The sequence below is a fragment of the Falco biarmicus genome, chromosome 3 (genome assembly GCF_023638135.1).
Source record: "Falco biarmicus isolate bFalBia1 chromosome 3, bFalBia1.pri, whole genome shotgun sequence".
In the NCBI taxonomy this organism is placed as follows: Eukaryota; Metazoa; Chordata; class Aves; order Falconiformes; family Falconidae; genus Falco; species Falco biarmicus.
Genome location: NC_079290.1, coordinates 116,917,705 through 116,934,592, shown reverse-complemented (window position 1 = coordinate 116,934,592; position 16,888 = coordinate 116,917,705). Strand labels below are relative to the sequence as shown.

General features: G+C 58.1%; 3 protein-coding genes and 1 long non-coding RNA gene across 6 annotated transcripts; 2 read left to right on the top strand and 2 right to left on the bottom strand.

Annotated features, from left to right (window-relative positions):
• Positions 1–1,048: 1,048 nt before the first annotated feature.
• Positions 1,049–3,577, bottom strand: FAM167B (family with sequence similarity 167 member B). Of its 2 annotated transcripts, none has more exons than XM_056333687.1 (2): positions 2,521–3,577; positions 1,049–1,644 (listed from the first exon to the last, which is right to left on the bottom strand). In XM_056333687.1, the coding sequence occupies exons 1-2, from the start codon at positions 2,809–2,811 to the stop codon at positions 1,384–1,386; spliced, it is 552 nt and encodes a 183-aa protein (XP_056189662.1). In that variant the 5' UTR covers positions 2,812–3,577; the 3' UTR covers positions 1,049–1,383. The 2 variants fall into 2 exon arrangements, with proteins under 2 accessions (XP_056189662.1, XP_056189661.1); XM_056333686.1 differs by having other exon boundaries at positions 1,049–1,647; positions 2,521–3,562.
• A 1,105-nt stretch (positions 3,578–4,682) lies between these two features.
• On the top strand, positions 4,683–8,438 carry LOC130146985 (myotubularin-related protein 9-like). Of its 2 annotated transcripts, XM_056333675.1 has the most exons (11): positions 4,683–4,975; positions 5,188–5,247; positions 5,523–5,631; positions 5,962–6,087; positions 6,222–6,395; positions 6,516–6,733; positions 6,862–7,023; positions 7,149–7,290; positions 7,392–7,612; positions 7,786–7,937; positions 8,068–8,438. In XM_056333675.1, exons 1-11 carry the CDS (start codon positions 4,779–4,781, stop codon positions 8,229–8,231), a joined length of 1,725 nt encoding a protein of 574 aa, XP_056189650.1. In that variant the 5' UTR covers positions 4,683–4,778; the 3' UTR covers positions 8,232–8,438. The 2 variants fall into 2 exon arrangements, with proteins under 2 accessions (XP_056189650.1, XP_056189651.1); XM_056333676.1 differs by lacking the exon at positions 5,188–5,247 and having other exon boundaries at positions 4,684–4,975.
• A 747-nt stretch (positions 8,439–9,185) lies between these two features.
• Positions 9,186–13,679, bottom strand: EIF3I (eukaryotic translation initiation factor 3 subunit I). Its single transcript, XM_056331550.1, has 12 exons — positions 13,643–13,679; positions 13,352–13,524; positions 13,068–13,160; positions 12,859–12,946; positions 12,247–12,312; positions 11,722–11,871; positions 11,491–11,618; positions 11,098–11,208; positions 10,624–10,713; positions 10,208–10,281; positions 9,945–10,037; positions 9,186–9,605 (listed from the first exon to the last, which is right to left on the bottom strand). The coding sequence occupies exons 1-12, from the start codon at positions 13,677–13,679 to the stop codon at positions 9,524–9,526; spliced, it is 1,185 nt and encodes a 394-aa protein (XP_056187525.1). The 3' UTR covers positions 9,186–9,523.
• Positions 13,680–14,173: 494 nt separating this feature from the next.
• LOC130146991 (uncharacterized) lies at positions 14,174–16,058 on the top strand. Its single transcript, XR_008821063.1, has 4 exons — positions 14,174–14,210; positions 14,646–14,712; positions 14,898–14,990; positions 15,684–16,058. It is a non-coding gene; the product is annotated as an uncharacterized LOC130146991 (long non-coding RNA).
• Positions 16,059–16,888: the final 830 nt, after the last annotated feature.

Genomic DNA, 16,888 nt, shown 5'->3' with positions numbered 1-16,888 from the left:
AGACTCTGGCGCCCCGAGAGCCACAGTGGCAGGGGTGAAGTGAAGGGGACATGTTATGCCCCAGCCAGGATGCCAGCCTTGTGTTTCTGAAGATAGCTCAGAGCATAACAACCACAACACTATTGTCTTGGCTTTTGCAATCAAACACGAAGCCGCAGGTACCGGAGGCATGGGCAGGAAGCCCAGCAGTGTCAGGGGGGGCTGCAGGAGCCTGTAGGGCATCGCTGCAGCAGCACTGGCTGCAGCATCCACCCTGGCAGGGACATTTTCCAGGGGCAGCTGTGCAGCCCCATTCCCATCCCCAACACAGCAGGTGCCCCCAGCAAGGGATGGTGGGGAGCGCTCCAAGGTGCTGGGGTGTGCTGTAGCCTCAGGGTGCGCATCGGGTTCTCCCCATGTCCTGCTGCTACTCTGGGAAGGAGAAGCAGCCCCCCAAATTATGCCTGGGTCACCTCACATCTTTTTCAGCAGCACTGACAAAAAGGGTTCTACAAAAGTCACATCCTGCAAGCGGCAACTTCTGTTGTAAAGGGTTTGATGTTAATATAGGAAGGGAAAATCTAAAAGCGAACTGCTCTGGTGAGTACCTCCAGGATCCCTCCTGCTCCCGGCACAGTGCTGTCAGGGCTTGGAGACGGGGATGTGGGGCTGCCCAAACTCTGAGCATGGCCCCTGGCATCTCCCGGCATCAAGCCTCAGAAACAACTCCTCCATTCGCAGCCAGTTTGGTGACAAGCATTTCCTGCAGCGATGCAGCCCAAGCACCCATCTGCTGCCAGGGGTGCCCAGGAAGGTGCTGGCCCAGGAAGATGCAATGTCCCCAAAGCAGAGACACTGTCTCTCCGGCATGGCACTTTCCTGCAGCAGAAACCGATGAGAAACCACCCACCCTGTGAGCCAGAGTCCTGGGAGCAGCCAGGGAAGGGGCGATGGCAACACGGACCCCCCTGCCACCCCTACATCCCCCACAGCGAAGGGCTGGGAGCCAGATCTGGAGGCAAAGGCAGGTGCCCTGGGGCATGCAAAAATAAAGAGAAAACATCAGCTCTCGCCTTCACCTCCTTTTATTCCTTCTCAATGGGCTGCACCCCACATTTTTCCACTGTGGTTGACCCCACCATCATTAGGGACAGAGCACTGGGTGCCCCAAAACACCCTGTGCTTGATGGGACTGGTGGCATTGGCATTGTCCCTGGGGCAGGGCTGGCAGCACAGGCTCAGCACCGCCTGCCCTAAGGGGGGGCAGCCCTGGCAGCAGCTCTACAGTCCCCAAGGCATTTGTGGAGGGATCCCTGAGCCCAACCAGGTCTGGATGCACCCATGGGTGCCTGCAAGGCTCCCATCCAGGCTTGGTACTGCGCACTTTGCAGGGTCCTGCCACGCTCAGCAGAGGGAGAACCGTCGGGAGTTGATGTTCATGCGGGTGACGCCGATGTGCTTGAGCGGCGTGGAGAGCAGGAAGGCAGCCTTGGGGGGGATGTTGCAGAGCAGATCCGAGTCTTCCTCACAGCCTTCGAGGCCGAAGGTGGCATCATCCAGCATCTCCTTGTGTTGGTGGCAGGCCTGCTCCACCTTCAGCCGGTGCAGCTGCGCCCGCAGGCGCATCAGCTGCTGTGCCAGGCGCTGGTCCACAGCCTGCATCTCCTGCTGCACGGGGAGGTAGGCATCAGGGCCAGAGCCGGACTGGCCGCTGGGGCAGCTGCCCAGGCAGTGGGGGTGGTGGGGCAGCAGGGCTGGGGCTTGCCCAGGGCACAAACCCACCAGGGACCACGTGCAGCAGGGCTGGGGCTTGCCCAGGGCACAAACCCACCAGGGACCACACGCACACGTGGCCCTGGGGAGCCCACACACTGTCCAAGGGCTGGCACATGGTCGGTGCCAGGGTCACAGCCCAGGGTCAGCTCAGGCACCCGTGGGTTTGTACCCGCCTGGCTTTCGCTGCCGGGGTCACCCCATGGAAGTCACCAAGGCTGTGCCACACCAATGAAGTCCACCACAGCCGTGCCACCAGCAGAGCAGGCAGGAGGGGGTGACAAATGCAGACCCCTGACAGAGCTGTGACCCCCAGCGCTGGGCAAGGGGACAGGGGCAGAGCTGCAGCACCGCAGTGTCACACGTGCCTTGCAAAAATCCACACGCACCAGCCGTGCTGGGCAGAGGAGCAAAGCAGCGTGCCATGGCTGGAGCGGCTGGAGCACCCTGGCCCGGGCACATCCCATCGCTGTTGCGTGAAGCTGGGCTGCCAGTCCTCCCTCCGCACGAAGGAGCCCTGTGGCCCCGTCCCTGCCTGGGGGCTCAGCTCTTGCCCACCCCTCGTGCCTCCAGTCCCTGTCCCTGCCTGGGGGCTCACCCCTCGCTCAAGCCCTCGTGCCTCCAGTCCCTGCTTTGGGGCTCAGCCCTTGCCCACCCATCCCTGCCTGGGGGCTCAGCCCTTGCCCACCCCTCTTGCCTCCTGTCCCTGCCTGGGGGCTCAGCCCTTGCCCACCCCTTGTGTCTCCCACCCCACCAGCAACTACTCACCAGCTCCATCCTGAGCCACTCCAGCGCCGCCTCCATGGTGGCGAAGCCACAGACGCTGCCATCCTGCTCATCCTCAGGGTGCCCAGGGCCCTGCCGTGCCCCCCATGTCCCCCCGGGGGTCCGACTGCACCAGGGCTGCCCCCTCACCCGGGCTTCCCACTCCAGGTAGGAGGGTCTCCGTGTCTGCAACTTCAACTTGGCCGCCAGCGCCTTCACGCCGTCCAGGCTCTCCTGCTCCCAGGTGGGCTCCTCCTCGCCCAGCTCCTTGAACTTCAGCTGGCCGAAGGGCATGGCAGCACCCTTGGGACCCCCCCCCCCCAAAGCCCCCAGGCAGACAGAGGTTCTGCCCCCTGCACCTGCAGAGTGAGGAGCACCCTGGCCACCAGCACCCCCAGGACGATAAGGGTTGGGGATGTCGAGGGCAATTCCAACGGGCAGGAACTTTCCGTATCCAGAGGAGCGCAAAGGAGGGGTTATTTGGGTTTGTTCGTTTTGGTTTCTTTTTTTTTTTTTTTTTCTTACTGTTGTTTTTTCCTTTTCTTGTCTTTTTTAGCATTATTGTCTCCAGCTGGGAGGAGTCTCCCTGTTTCCCTGGAGGAAGCCTTCACCGGGATACACTGGCAAGGAGGAGCGGGGATGATTTATCCCCGGGCGAAGCCGCCCTCTCGCACCGGGGGGGGCCGCAAAAACAGCCCAAGGACGGAAAAAGAAACCGGGCGAGGGGGGGGGGGACGGGGCGGGACACGGGGCGAGGAGCCGGGGGGCAGCTGGTGTCCCGCATCCCGGCCGGGCCCTTAAGGTGGAACCGGGTCAGGATCTGGCCGCTCCCCCCCGCCCCCCCCCCTCGCCGCCCTGCCCGGTGCTGCAAGCGCTGCCCGGGGCGGGCCGGGGGCAGCGGGGGGGGCTTACGGGACTGGCCCGCGCCCCACCGGCGCCGCCTGCCCCGGGGACAGCCCCCCCCGTCCCCGAAACCCTGCGTGCAGCGCCCCTGCTGCGCTGCCAGCCCCCGCGTGTCCCTCCCCACGGCCCCCGCGTGTCCCCTCGCTGTCGCACCCCACGCGGTGACCCCCCTTCCCCCCCCCCCCCAGCCCGGGAGACCATCGCCCATCCCGGCCCCGCCGGCGGAGCCGCCCCGGGCCAGGCCACCTTAACCCCGACATCCGCCGGCCCCGCCGGCACGGCTGGGTGTGCGGTCCCAGCTCGCACCCCGGGGTCCCCGCTCGCACCCCGGGGTCCCCACTCACACCCCGGGGTCCCCGCTCGCACCCTGAGCTCTCCTGCTTGCACCCCGAGATCCCTGCTCGCACCCTGAGCTCCCCTCCCTATGCCCTCTGAGTGCACTCTTTGCACTCTGAGGTCCCCTGCTTGCACCCCAAGGTCTCCCGTGCACCCCACAGTCTCCCGCTCGCACCCCGAGAGCCTTGCTTGCGCCCCAAAGTCCCCCGCTTGCACCCCAGGCTCCCTGCTTGCATGCCGAGCTCCCCTGCTTATACCCAGCAGTTTCCTGCTTGCACCCTGAGATCCCCGCTTGCACCCCGAGGTCACCCCATCTCCCACTTGCACCCCAACATCTCCCACTCGCACCCCGAGGTCCCTGCCTGCACCGAGCCCGAGCAGGTAAGCACTGGGGTGGCCACAGCAGGCACTGCTGCCAGCTGCTCACCCTCCTCCTCCTCCTCCTCCTCCTCCTCCTCACCCAGGGCACTTGGCTCCATCCCCAGGGCCACGGGGGGCTGTGGGTGCAGGCAGAGCCCCCCAGCACCCTGGGAGCCAGGTTCAGGCTGTGCTGGGGTGCTGGTGGTGCTCAGCACCATACAGCCCCGGCATGGCAGGCCCCATGGCGGCAGCAAAGGACCCAGAGCTGCTCCCCGCAAGACAGCAGTTGCAGTGGCACCAGCTACCACCCCCCACACCCCGCATGCAGCACAGCTGGCGTGGGGTGCGGGGTACCCAGCTTGGGGTCTGTGCACTGCTGGGGAGCCTGGCACCAGCTCAGCCCCCTCGGCCTGTGCCTCAGTTTCCCCATCTGCAGTGACAGCATTGCTGGGGGAGGAAACATGGCACTCCCCTGCATTTTGCAGCGAGGAAGCTCTGTAGGCTGTAGGTGACAATGTAAACACGAAGAGGGGGGTGAGGCTATAGGGCCCCGTGTGACGCAGAGGGAAGAGGGTTTGCGGGCTGGGCTGTCGCTGCAGGATTTCCCCTTTCTCCCTCCGGCCTTGCGGCAGCAGGTCCTGTGCCTGGCTGCCAGCACCGCCATGGAGTTCTCCGAGCTGATCAAGACGGCGACAGTGGAGAGCGTGCTGCTGTCGTGCGTGGGGCTGCCGGCCGTGAAGGGCACCCTGTGCATCACCAGCCACCACCTGCTCCTCTCCTCCTGCCCCGGGGGGGACAGCCAGCCCGGCACCCTGGAGCTCTGGCTGCTCATCCGCAACGTGGATGCTGTGGAGAAGAGGTGGGTCTGTCCCCACGGCTGTCCCTGCGGTCCTTTCTACCAGTGTCACCCCTGCCTTAGCTGGAGGAGATCCCCCACTGCTCTCCCGGCGGCAGGGCACGGGCACCCCATGGCGCTGCCTGCTGAGCCTCGTCCCTCCTCTTCCCCATGGCCCACGCCGGGCGACGCTCGCGGCACCGGCCATTGACCTCCTCTTCTCCTCCGTGCCTCAGAGTGCAGAATTTAGGCTGGTACCAGCCCCCCCGGACTAATGACTCCCCACGAGACACCAGGTTTGGCTTTTAATGCTCTCTCGGCTCTGCTAACCCAGCTGGCAGCACCCGGCTTTGTGCTAACCACCGCCGTGCCCACCGGGCCCCAGGGAGATGCTGGAAATCTTGGCTTCGGACAGGCGAGCCCCCGGTGCCGGATGAGAGCCAGCGATCCCGCACCGGCACAGCCCTTTCGCTTCGCCCCGCTTGGCTCTCCCGGGGGGAGAGGGCAGCTCGGCGCTGTCTCTGCGTACATGGACCTACAGCTGGTCCTGAGCCCCCCCTGCCTCCCCCAGGATCGCTGGCTCCTCCGGCACCATCACGCTCCGGTGCAAAGACCTGAAGGTGCTGCAGCTGGAGATCCCTGGCATGGAAGAGTGTCTCAACATTGCCAGCTCCATCGAGGTGAGCTCCCGGAGCCTTGCCCAGGGTGCAAAGGGTTGGCAGGGGAAAGCGGCCGCCTGCAGTGTTTGCTCTTGGTCTGTCATTAACATGGGTAAACACTCTGCTCCGGGGCGGGCAGCATTGGCACCATTGGCACCGGGTGCCAGCGGGGCTGCTGGTGCCAGCGCCTGCCCCCCCAGCCCTCGCTCTCGGCTGGGATGTGGCCAGGAGTAGGGAACAGACCCAGGGTTTGCAGAGCCCTGGGGACATGGTGGGGACTTTCTGAGCCACCTCTGTGCTCTGATCCGCACCCCCTGCCCGTGACCAGCTCCACCTTTGCTCTCGCTCCAGGCTCTCTCCTCGGTGGACTCCGTGATGATGATGTACCCGTTCTTCTACAGACCCCAGAGCCTGAAGCTCGAGGAAGGATGGCACCTTTTCCCTCTCGAGCAGTACTTCCAACGGATCGCCTCACAGGTGAGCCTGGAAGGGAGGGAGCCGGCTGGGCTGGGGGCAGAAGCGACTCCCCCCCGCCATGCCGGGCTGCCCACTGGGGCTCACGCAGCCAAGACGGCACCCAAGGCAGCCCCCCTCCCCCCCATCTCCGCCAGACGAGCCAGTGGCGGCTGAGCGATGTGAACCGGGATTTCACCACCTGCCCCACGTACCCTCCCACCGTCATCGTGCCGGCAGCGGTGGACGATGACACCTTGCAGAAGGCTGCCCGTTTCCGGCAGGGCGGGCGATTCCCCGTCCTCAGCTATTACCACTGCAAGAACGGCACCGTGAGTCCACCTCCCTGTTCTGCCCCTTGTCTCCTCTCCCACCACTGCCAGCCCTGGGGTGGCTCTAAGCCCCCCAACCCCACAGGGTCCCCCCACTGCCCGCTGGCCCTCACCCCGCAGGCGATGCTCCGCAGCAGCCAGCCACTGACGGGCCCCAACCGAAAGCGCTGCCGTGAGGATGAGATGCTGCTGGGGACCATCCTGGATGAGGGGGAGCGAGGCTTTATCATTGACACGCGGTCGGCCCAGGCGGCAAAGCAGGCTCGGATGACGGGGGGGGGCACGGAGCCCAAGTCCTCCTACCCACAGTGGAGGAGGCTGCACCGGCCCTTGGAGAGGTGAGGGGCTGGGCTGAGGCCTGGCCCTCTCGTGACATGGGTGGTCACACTGCCCTGCTGATGGCATGGGGACTCCAGCCCCCTGCAAGACTCACCAAGCCCCTGACAGCGCTCTCCTCCCCTCCCAGAGGCCGCCCGCTGCAGGAGAGCTTTATTAAACTGGTGGAAGCCTGCAATGACACCTCAATCAACATGGACCGGTGGCTGAGCCGGCTGGAGAGCTGCCGCTGGCTGAGCCACGTCAAGGCAGCCCTGAGCACAGCCTGCCTGGCCGCACAGTGCCTGGACAGGTAAGGGGGGGGCTGCTGCCCCACGGCCCCCGCTTGCCCCCTTTCAAAGCTCTCAACACAGCACAAACCTCGGGCATCACCCCGGGCTCGCCAGCATCGCCCCACCCGTCCGCGCTTGCCCACAGGGAGGAGGCCAGCGTGCTGGTCCACGGGGCGGAGGGGACGGACACGACGCTGCTGGTGACGGCGCTGGCCCAGGTGATCCTGGACCCGTCCTGCCGCACGCTGGCAGGCTTCCAGGGGCTGCTGGAGCGGGAGTGGATTGAGGTGAGACCAGCAGTCCCAAGGGGGCTGGGGACCCCAGCCTGGCTGGGCGCACTCCCCCCACTCCTCTTCACCCCCGTTATTCCCCCTCGGGGGTCCCACAGGCTGGCCACCCCTTCCACCTCCGCTGCGCCCGCTCTGCCTACTCCCACGCCCGGCTGAAGCAGGAGGCGCCGCTCTTCCTCCTCTTCCTCGACTGCGTGTGGCAGCTGAGCCGCCAGTTCCCCTTCTCTCTGGAGTTCAGCGAGCATCTCCTCCTCACCCTTTTCGACAACGCCTACGCCTCTGCCTACGGCACCTTCCTCTGCAACAACGAGAAAGAGAGGCAAGTGGGTGGGAAGCGGGGACAGCACTGTCCCTTAGGAGCAATGCCGTGGTCACCACTGTGCCCCTGGCGCAGACCCTGTCAGATGGGGCAGAGTGAAGCCCTCCCGGTCATAGCCTGGGTAACCCCAGGCCCCCTGGGAGGGGCTGAAACGCTTCTCAACTCTCTGGCAGGTGCCTGTGTAAAGTGAGGGAGAGCACGCATGCCCTCTGGGCCTGGCTGAACCAACCTGGGGAGAAGAAGAAGTACCTGAACCCCCTCTACTCGCACAACGCCCTGGTCATCTGGCCCTCTGTCGAGCCCCAGAGCATCCAGCTCTGGCAGGGTGAGCTGGGTCCGGTGCCCTCCAAACCCACCTTCAGCTCTGAGCTGGGCTGGGTGGGAATGCTCTGCTTTTCCCTCTCTCGCCAGGGCTACGGCACAGCTGAGACAACACACAGCCCCTTCTCTCCTAGGTTTATTCTTCCGATGGATCCGTTCATCCCAGTACCTGGACGAGGCCTGGGCAGAGGTCCAGCGGTTAGCAGAGGGGGGTGACCCCCCAGTCAAGGAGAGCGTGGAGAGCAGGTTGAGCCGGTCCCTCTCTGACCCCGCTGCCCAGACAGAGAACGGACGATGAACGGCAGCGTGGGCAATGCGGTAATCCAGTCCCCACGGGCTGCCGGGCCAACGCGACACTGCAGCTTTCCGCAGGAAGCGCTGTGCGGGACACAGGCCCTGCGGAGCCTGGAGGACAACTCCAGGATGGGGTGGACAGACCCTTTTTGTAGCCTCTGGGCTGCACAGACTGAGCTTGTTTCAGTAAAGTGGTCTCTCTCACAGCCCACACCTGCTTTCTGCGCTTACGTCGGGGCAGGAGCAGCCTGCTCCCTCCCCAGCGGGATTTCACCTGGACCGCTGGTGGAGAAGGCAGCGGGAGGTCGATGTGCCCAGCAGCATCAGCCTCTGGCAGCTCCCACCACGGCATGCCAGGCTCACAGCCCCTGCCCGGCTGCCAGGCACAGTCAGCACAGCAAAACTGAAGCAGCAAAACACACTAAAGTCACGAGGCCCTCTCCACAAAGGGCATGCTAACTGCAGTTCATGTGTTGCATCAGCCATGAAATCATAGAATTTTTCCAAGCTAGGAGCCAGCCCGGGAAATCTGCCCTTGAACCCAGTTTCGGGGAAGGAAAGAGATACAAACCACCCCTCCGGACAGACAGACACAGGGCAAGAGGGCTGGAAGGATGAGGATTTGCAACACCAGCGTACTAGCGCAGGAAATAACTGTTTCATGAGGAAAGCTGGCTCAGGGTCAGTCCAGCAAATAAACAAAGCACCAGAACCGGGTGCGTGTGTGTCATCTGGAAAACAATGACTGGCTGCTGCGCTTCCAGCCTGTTCACACTTCAGGGCTGGACCCGAACCATAGCTGCAGATCCTCCCCGGGAAAGAGTTAAGCTACAGCGGACAGAGGCACTGTCTGCCCATGGGTGGGGAGCCAGGCACCGCCAACAGAGCCAGGAAAGCAAAGCACTCAGGTTAATTCTGTTCCAGCCCAAAAAAAAAGCCAAACCAAAATCAGAGGCGCTTTTCCTTGTGTTTATAGAAGATTTCTGTTTATTTCCTGATGATCTTTTTTCTCCCCTGATATATAAATATGCCCAGCAGGGCAGGAAGTCAGCATCCCCAGGGGCAGGCAGGCAGCCAGCCCAGCTCCCTCCCTTGCCTTCCCTCTACCTCCGGTGAAAGCCAGTCCTGCCCTTTGGAGCCGGTTGGGTTTCTAGCTCCCCACCTTCACACAGCCCCCCAAGTTTGCTGCTAACTGCTTCCCGCTGCCTCCTGCGGAGCAGAGTAACTTCAGGCCTTACAACAGTTCTGTGCAGGAGTCGATGGACTGCAGGAGGGAAGAGGAGGGGAAGTCCTCCTTTAAGCTTCAAATTCAAACTCGAAGTATTGGGGATCGAAGTAATGGATGCGAACGTAGCCATCCTCACCCCCGCTGCTGTAACTACAGGAGGAAAGACAAAATCACGGATGTTGTCAGGACCTCGCTGCCTCCAGGTTTATACCAAATAGTCGTGAGGTTTGTTCTCACAATGCCCCCCAAAAACTGATAAAGGAGTCACAAGACAAAACAAAACAATCAGTGATGCAGCCAAGCTGTGCAATAGGGCCTAAATGAACCCCCTGGTCAGCCTGGGGGGAGGCAGCAGGGCCGGAATGGGAGAATTAAGGAAGGTGCTTGCTCCATTCCCACTGCAGAGCTCCTGTGAGCCTAGCCACATCCTAACCAACAGGTGGGCCTGACTTGACTGGGGCACCCTGCAAGACCCACAGAGATCCTCACCTCTTCCCATCGGGGTGAAATGCAACGCTATTTATCGGACCAAAGTGACCCTTCACTCTGCCAAACTCTTCTTCAAAAGCCAAGTGGAAGAACCTGGGAGAAGGAAGATTTAAATTATCTCAGGAAGTTGGGAGTTTGGTTAGGGACACAATCAGGGTTTCCTCAAAAAAGGTCTGCAAGTTTAATGATGCAAGATGCTCTGAGAAGAGAACCCTGGGCTGTCAGGAGTGAGGATTCAGCCCTGCCAGAGGAAAAGGACCAACCTTGCCTCAAATTTTCCAATCCTGGTGGAGGTTGTGGTTACATCCATGGCCTCTTGCCCACCACCAAGCACGACCTGCAACAGACAGAAGCCACAACGCTTCAGTGCTGGTCACTCCACACGCTCAGCAGGAGCCAGGAGAGGAGGAAGCCAAACTTTGGGGAAGCCTCCTACTAACCCAGCAGATCGCGCCAACTCATGAGCAGGCCTGACTCCAGCCCCACGAAGTTCCCACCTCCCAGACACATCTGAAGATCAGAGGACACAAAGCTTTGTTCCCTGCACCAGCCTGCAGCAAAGCTCCCCAGACCCATTCCACAGTGATGTTTTTTTCTAGCTGGGCTGGTAACACTCCGTATTCCAGCTATCTGAGGCAAGTCACAGTAAAATTGTGACAACGAGCGAGCTCATTCTTACGTGATCAAAAATGGGGGAGAGTGCAGCAGAGTTCACCGGTCGCTCCGTCCGGAACGTCTTCAAATGCTCAAGTGTCGTGCAATCAAATAGCTAGGAGGCAAAAGGGAGAAATCTATTCTGCAGGAGGGCCGGCAACCCAATTAACTCGCACAAATCTGGCTGCTAGGCCTCACCTGGGCAGATGTTACCCCTACAGTTGCTCATGGGCACCCAAATCCCAAAAATATTTCCCCAAAATACTGGCCTAAGATATATCTCGCCTCTATCACTTTTTGGCGGTAGCACAGACATATTTTGGCAATGCTGTTTTCAATACTTGGCCGTTAATTCCATAGGGTGGCATCTCCCCTTTCACACCGAACTTTCCCCTTACTCAAATTTCTAAGGAGCAAACCTCTGCAATAGCCACATCTCTGAGCAAAGTCCTGCAAGCAAATATCAACAGTCCCCTGCATTTCTGGTGGGAGACCTTACCTTGGCCGTGTTGTCCTTGGAGGCAGTGATGAACATGGTCATGTCCCTGGAGGTCTGAATATCGTTGATTTGCTTGGTGTGCTCCTTGATGTTTGAAAGCTGCTCCCCTGACTGAAGGGTGAAGAAGGCAGTTTCAGCATGCTGGCAGGCAAAGTGAGTGTACATGTGACTTCCCCATTAAAAAAAAATGTAGGAGATGTCACTGTCAGCTGCAGGGCAGATGTTGGTACATCGGCCTTGCTCAAGGGAGCTGCATATTTTAACTATCCTTCCATAAGGCTGCTGGTTCGAGCCAAAAAGGCCATATTCTGTCCCATGACCACACCAGGAATGCTGTGATATCCTCCCCCAAGCACTGCTGCCCGGGGAGATGCTGTTCCTTATCAGACTGACCTTGGCACTGAACTGGTTCAGCTCTCCGCTCTCATGTCCTGCGATGATGAACTCTCCCAGAGGGCCCCACACAGCACTAGTGATTTTGGAGTCACTGCAGGGAATTTTCATGTAAGGCTCGTTGTTCTCTGCAGGAAGGAAGGAAGGAGACAGAGAGACACGGTGACACTGGCTCCAGCGATCAACACTTCCCCTTATTCCCTGGTGCCAGTGCTGGCCTGGGTTCCTCACCAATCTGGCTGGGGTCCCGGAGATCAAAGAAGCTCACGAAACACTGATATCCCATCTGCTTGTCCGTGGAAAACATGATGATGTTTCCTCCGAAGTCGAACCCACACGTCCTCACCGCTGAGCTTGTCTTCACTAGAGCGAGCTGCTTTCCTGAACGCAGAGCAGAAAACGACACTTCACTGGGTATTTGATTGCAAGGTTAATGACAAAGATCAGCTGAACGGCAGGGTCAGAGGGAGGATGAGAGCACTGGGCGCAGCTGACAAGCAAGTTTGGCGACCTGCAAGCTCTCACTGCACATTTTGACTACTTGGGTGGTAAAGTAAGTCAATTCACTACATATTCACCAGAAACCAGGCACATACACAAACCCTCTCCCCTCCAGCAGTCCAAGTTAGGATTCAGACCTCTTTCAGGGGGATGAACAAGCACGTGTGTATGCTGCCACCACGTCCTGCCAGCTTAGTGGACTTCACAGCAGGACAAAGCTGGGACACAAACGCAGCTGTGTGGGAAAAGTCTTACCTGTTTCACAGTCCCAGAGCCGACAGCTGTTATCTGCAGAGCCAGTGAGCACATGTCGTGTGTCCCCTACGTCACCAGTTAAGGAATATCAGTATGTTCTCAGCCCCAAAAGCTGCTGTCTAGATACCATGGGAATACTTATAAACACGAGTAAGAAGCCCTATCAGATATTGGGCAACATCCATTCCAGGACTAACAACACTCCAGTGGAAGCAGACACAGAGGCTAAGTGTTCCCATTACAAAATCCACAATTTTCCTTTTGAAATGTTAAAGAAAAAGGCTCCAGCTGTTGCATTAACGCACCCTTTGGAGACCAAAGACCTTGTGCAACTCAAGGCACCTTCCCCAATCTCCCAGGGCCACAACAACAAAAGCAGTGATGCACAAATGAGGGCAGATGGGGCACACTGCATGTGTTATTCCAGCCTGGGGGAAAAAAACAGTACCCAGAAGACAGAGTAAGGGAAAGACAGCGGAAGAGTTCAACGCACTGTATTGTCCCCGTGCTCCTCTTCAAGAAAAAACAGCACAGCAGTTGGGAGGAATCACCTTAAGTGAATCACTGTAAAGAAAAATCCGGGACAAACTGGTTTCTGCAATCAAAGGATACAGTCTGCATCCACACACCAGACGGCTCCTGTATGGCCATTGTAGGTGCCCAGCCTCTCTCCATTCACTGAATACCAAACATTGACAATCTGGGAGAAGAAAACAACCCAGCACACCTCTTACCAGCCGGATTAATTAACGCGACTGATTAATTATCGCGGTGAGGGTTAGCTTTCAACAGGGGAGGGGAGCAGGGCCCGCCGCACTCACGGGATCCTTGGCCACGGTGAAGAGCAGGTCTCCCTCGCGGTTGTACTTGATTTGCGTGATGGAGCGCTCATGGCCCTGCAGCAGGATCGGCTTCTGCGAGGGGGGAGACGCCATTTAATGCTTCAGGCCAGACGCGGCCGAGGCCGCCGGGACGGGGCTCCTGGGCCGCGGGGGGCCGCCCCCCCACGGCCCCGCGGCCCAGGAGCCCCGTCCCGGCGGCCCTACACCGCCCGGTCACCAGTCACTACCCCCAAAACTGCCCCCGCTCCATCCCCTCTCCTCACCATGGCGGCAGCGCTGTGGCGAGAGAGCCGCACGGGCACTTCCGGGTCAGAGGGCGCGCAGAGCGGAAATACGTCACCGTCGCTATGGCGCCCGTGGGTGAGCTTCCGGGGCTGAGGGGAGAGCGCTGCTGGGCGGGGAAGGGTCGGCCCTGAGGGGAGTAGAGGGGGTTTCTCTTAGGAAGGGAAACAGCCACCGCTTTTGTGGGGGTCTTCCCTGAGGGGGGATGTGGCTCTGGGCTTGGGTTGCTTGTGAGGCGTTCGCTGAGGGGAGAGCGTGGCCGTAGGCCGGGCCTGCAGCGGGGCCTTCCCTGAGGGGGGATGTGGCCATGTTGGCTGGCTCTGCTGCTTTCCCTCAGGGGAGTGTGGCCGCAGGCCGGGCCCTGCTAGGGGCCTTTCCTGAGGGGGATGCGGCAGCAGGCTGGGCTTGCTGCAGGGTGTTTCTCTGAGAGGGATGCAGCAGCAGGGCCTGAGTGGGGACCTTCATGATGGGAGACAGCAGTGAGCTGGGCTGGGGGAGGCTGTTCCTGCTGGGGGGTGGCAGTGAGCCTGGCCAGGCCCTCTGTGGGGAGATGAGGGCAGGTTGACCCGGTGCGGGCCCTCTCAGGGCGGTGATGGCAGGGCTGGTGTTCCCCTGGGGCCATCAGGCCACTGAGCTCAGGCTGTGCCACAGGAGAGGCAGTGGTGCTGGTGCTGGTGGCCGTGCTGTGGGGCAGCACCGGGCCATTCCTGCGCACAGGTGCGGCGGGGCTGGAGGAGGTGCAGTGCCAGGGCCGCCTGCAGCAGCTGCTGGCTGAGATCCGCTTCCTGGGCCTCAACTACAAGGTGAGACTTCGTCTGCTTCCTGGGCCTCAACTACAAGGTGCAACTTTGTCCGGGCTCTGGGGCCAGGGAGGTAGGAGGGTGTCAGGCTGCCTTTGGGATCACTCCTACCTCTTTACTTCTGGACTTGATACTTAAATATTCCATTTATCATCAGAATTCTTTAACCTCAGTAATATTTCATTTAATTGCCTATAGCACTGCCTCTTCCTGTGCAGAACTGAGACCACTTTTGCAGGCAGCAGGTCATTAACCCTCATATTTTGCATGAAATAACCACAGTCTGCCTTCTGCAGGCTGGGGAACTAAGGCATTGAGCAGGTTGTGACTGGCAGTGGAATCACTAGAGTGCCACATTGCTGCTGCCAAACACAGCACAGTGCGAGTGGGTCTGGGGTCCTTCATTGCCCACTCACTGGGGGTGCGCGTGGTGGGTTTGCAAGCAGCAATTGACAGGCTCATGTTCTTCCTGCAGTACATGGTGCCATTTCTGCTCAATCAAGGTGGATCTCTCCTCTTCTACCTCACCTTGGCATCAGCAGGTTAGTTCTCGTTGCTTTTGTGGAGTGGGTTATTTGGGATTTTGGGAGGATCAGTGCTATTGATTAGTCTGGTGATTCAGCTAAACATCAAGCAGCTGTCTTGCCATAATCACAAAACAGTGTCTTACAATGTGTACAAGATTATCCATTTGTAAACTGCTTGTGTTAAAACTGTTCAATTTCAGATATGTCCCTGGCAGTACCGCTCTGTAACTCCCTGGCTTTGATAGTCACGCTGGTGACTGGGAAGATTCTGGGAGAAGACATTGGTGGTAAAAGTAAGTTACACTTCAAACACATCATCTCCTGCATCTATTTGCGGACTTAATAGTTTGGGCTACCCTCTGGTTCCCACCAAGGGCTTTAACTAGTTAAGCAGCAGTTCTTGCTACAGAACCCAAAAAGGAAGTGAAATGGACTTGTGGGCAGGGTTAGTAAATGTGAAGATAGAACTGGCTATTCTAAGCGAACAGCGCTTAGAGGCCTGAGCCTTTACCTAACTAGTTATTTAACTATAAGAGAAGCACTAAATAATATGCCCACCATGGAAAAAGAGTGCCCCATAAGCCCCCAAATGTTAATACCCATCCTTTCCTTCCCTTACATCCTACAGTAACATTACCCTGCTCAGAAAGTAAGAAAATGGTGGGAAACTTGAAAACTTAAGAACACCAGGAGCCAGCGCAACAGCTTTAGGAATACACTAAAGCATTTCTTTGTTGTTTAAGCCTGGTTCTTGCTAGCCAGATATACATCAGCATTTTCTTACAAACATGCTTTGCTCAATGTACATGGGCAGTCCAACCATCCAACCCCTTCAGAACTCGTCTGGTCCAGGTCATATCTGTCTAGACATTTATGCTGTCCTGTTTACCATGGCATCTGAGCACCCTGTATTTAGCAATGAGAAGATCTGAGTGACTGGCATTGAATTGTGCAGGTTCCCAATATATTGTTTTTCATTTCTATAGGGGTTGCAGCAGGAATGCTGCTCACAGTCCTTGGAGTCATGCTCTGTGTCGCTGGTTCGTGAACAAGACACAGTGAGCAGCAGAGGAAAAGAACCTGTTCAAAGGTAACCCCCCCATGGCTGGAGGTGGAGCTTCTGGCTCAGCAGCAGACCCTTTGGCTCAGTTGCACCCAGGAAGCTGTATTTTGACACATGGGTGTCAAAAAGCTTGGACTGTATTCCCTGAGCACCAGGGTGGAACAAGGCCTGTTGCAAGGACATCCTATTTAATGTCTTGAGTTAAGGAATTTTTTATCTGTGGGTGTTTCAAGGAAAGGATGGTCGTCTTGTTCAGTGCTGAAGGGATAATAAATGATTAATAAATCATTCAGCGTGACTTTCTGGGCCTAACTGATATTTGTATAGAAGGGATCTGTTTAGGAATTCTCCCTTTTTGTGGCCAAGCACATGAAAGCAGTTTCCTCCACTGTGCTCAGCTGTGATGTACCGGGTCACACGGCACAGTCCCTATTTTAATCTGTAAAATAACAACAGTGCAGTTTGCCCCTAGGGAGGGAAGGGTGTTTTTCTTTTCAGTGAAATTATCAGTCCAAGAGAGCAGATCAATGACAAAAGGAAAAATCTTTTATTTTAGTTATCCTCGTAATTAATCAGAAACCCCACGGAGGGAAATACAAACAGCCTTGCACAGAGACAGTTAATATAAGAGCTGTTTATTACGCTGACTTTTCCTAGATCAAGCAGATGCTCCTGAAACAAGTTAATAGAAACAAAATGTGTATAGTCTTGGGAACAGGTTTGAGTGTTGCAAACATTATCCAAGCATTCCAAATCAGAGGGACGATGATATGATGAAACTTCTTTATAAGAAGTTTCTGACATAGAATAAACTTCTGGGCAGACCTTTTGTTGTAAAGGTGTGTATTCTAGTTAGTAATTCTTCCTTCCCAAGTTCAGACACACACCAGCTTAATTAGAGTTCAGAAAAGCAGCTGTTTCCTCTGAGGAAAGGGGGAACATCTTCATTATTTAACAACATCGTGCATCTGATTCATTGCTCACTGGTACTCTGCTTCTCAAGCCTAGATGATGAGTATGCTTGATTTTTTTAGAAGAGTGTGTTAATTCATCAAAAATGTGGCCAGCCTGTGGCGGTACAGAAATCTAGGATTCCCCTGCTTTTGTTGTCTTCAGCTGTGCAGATAT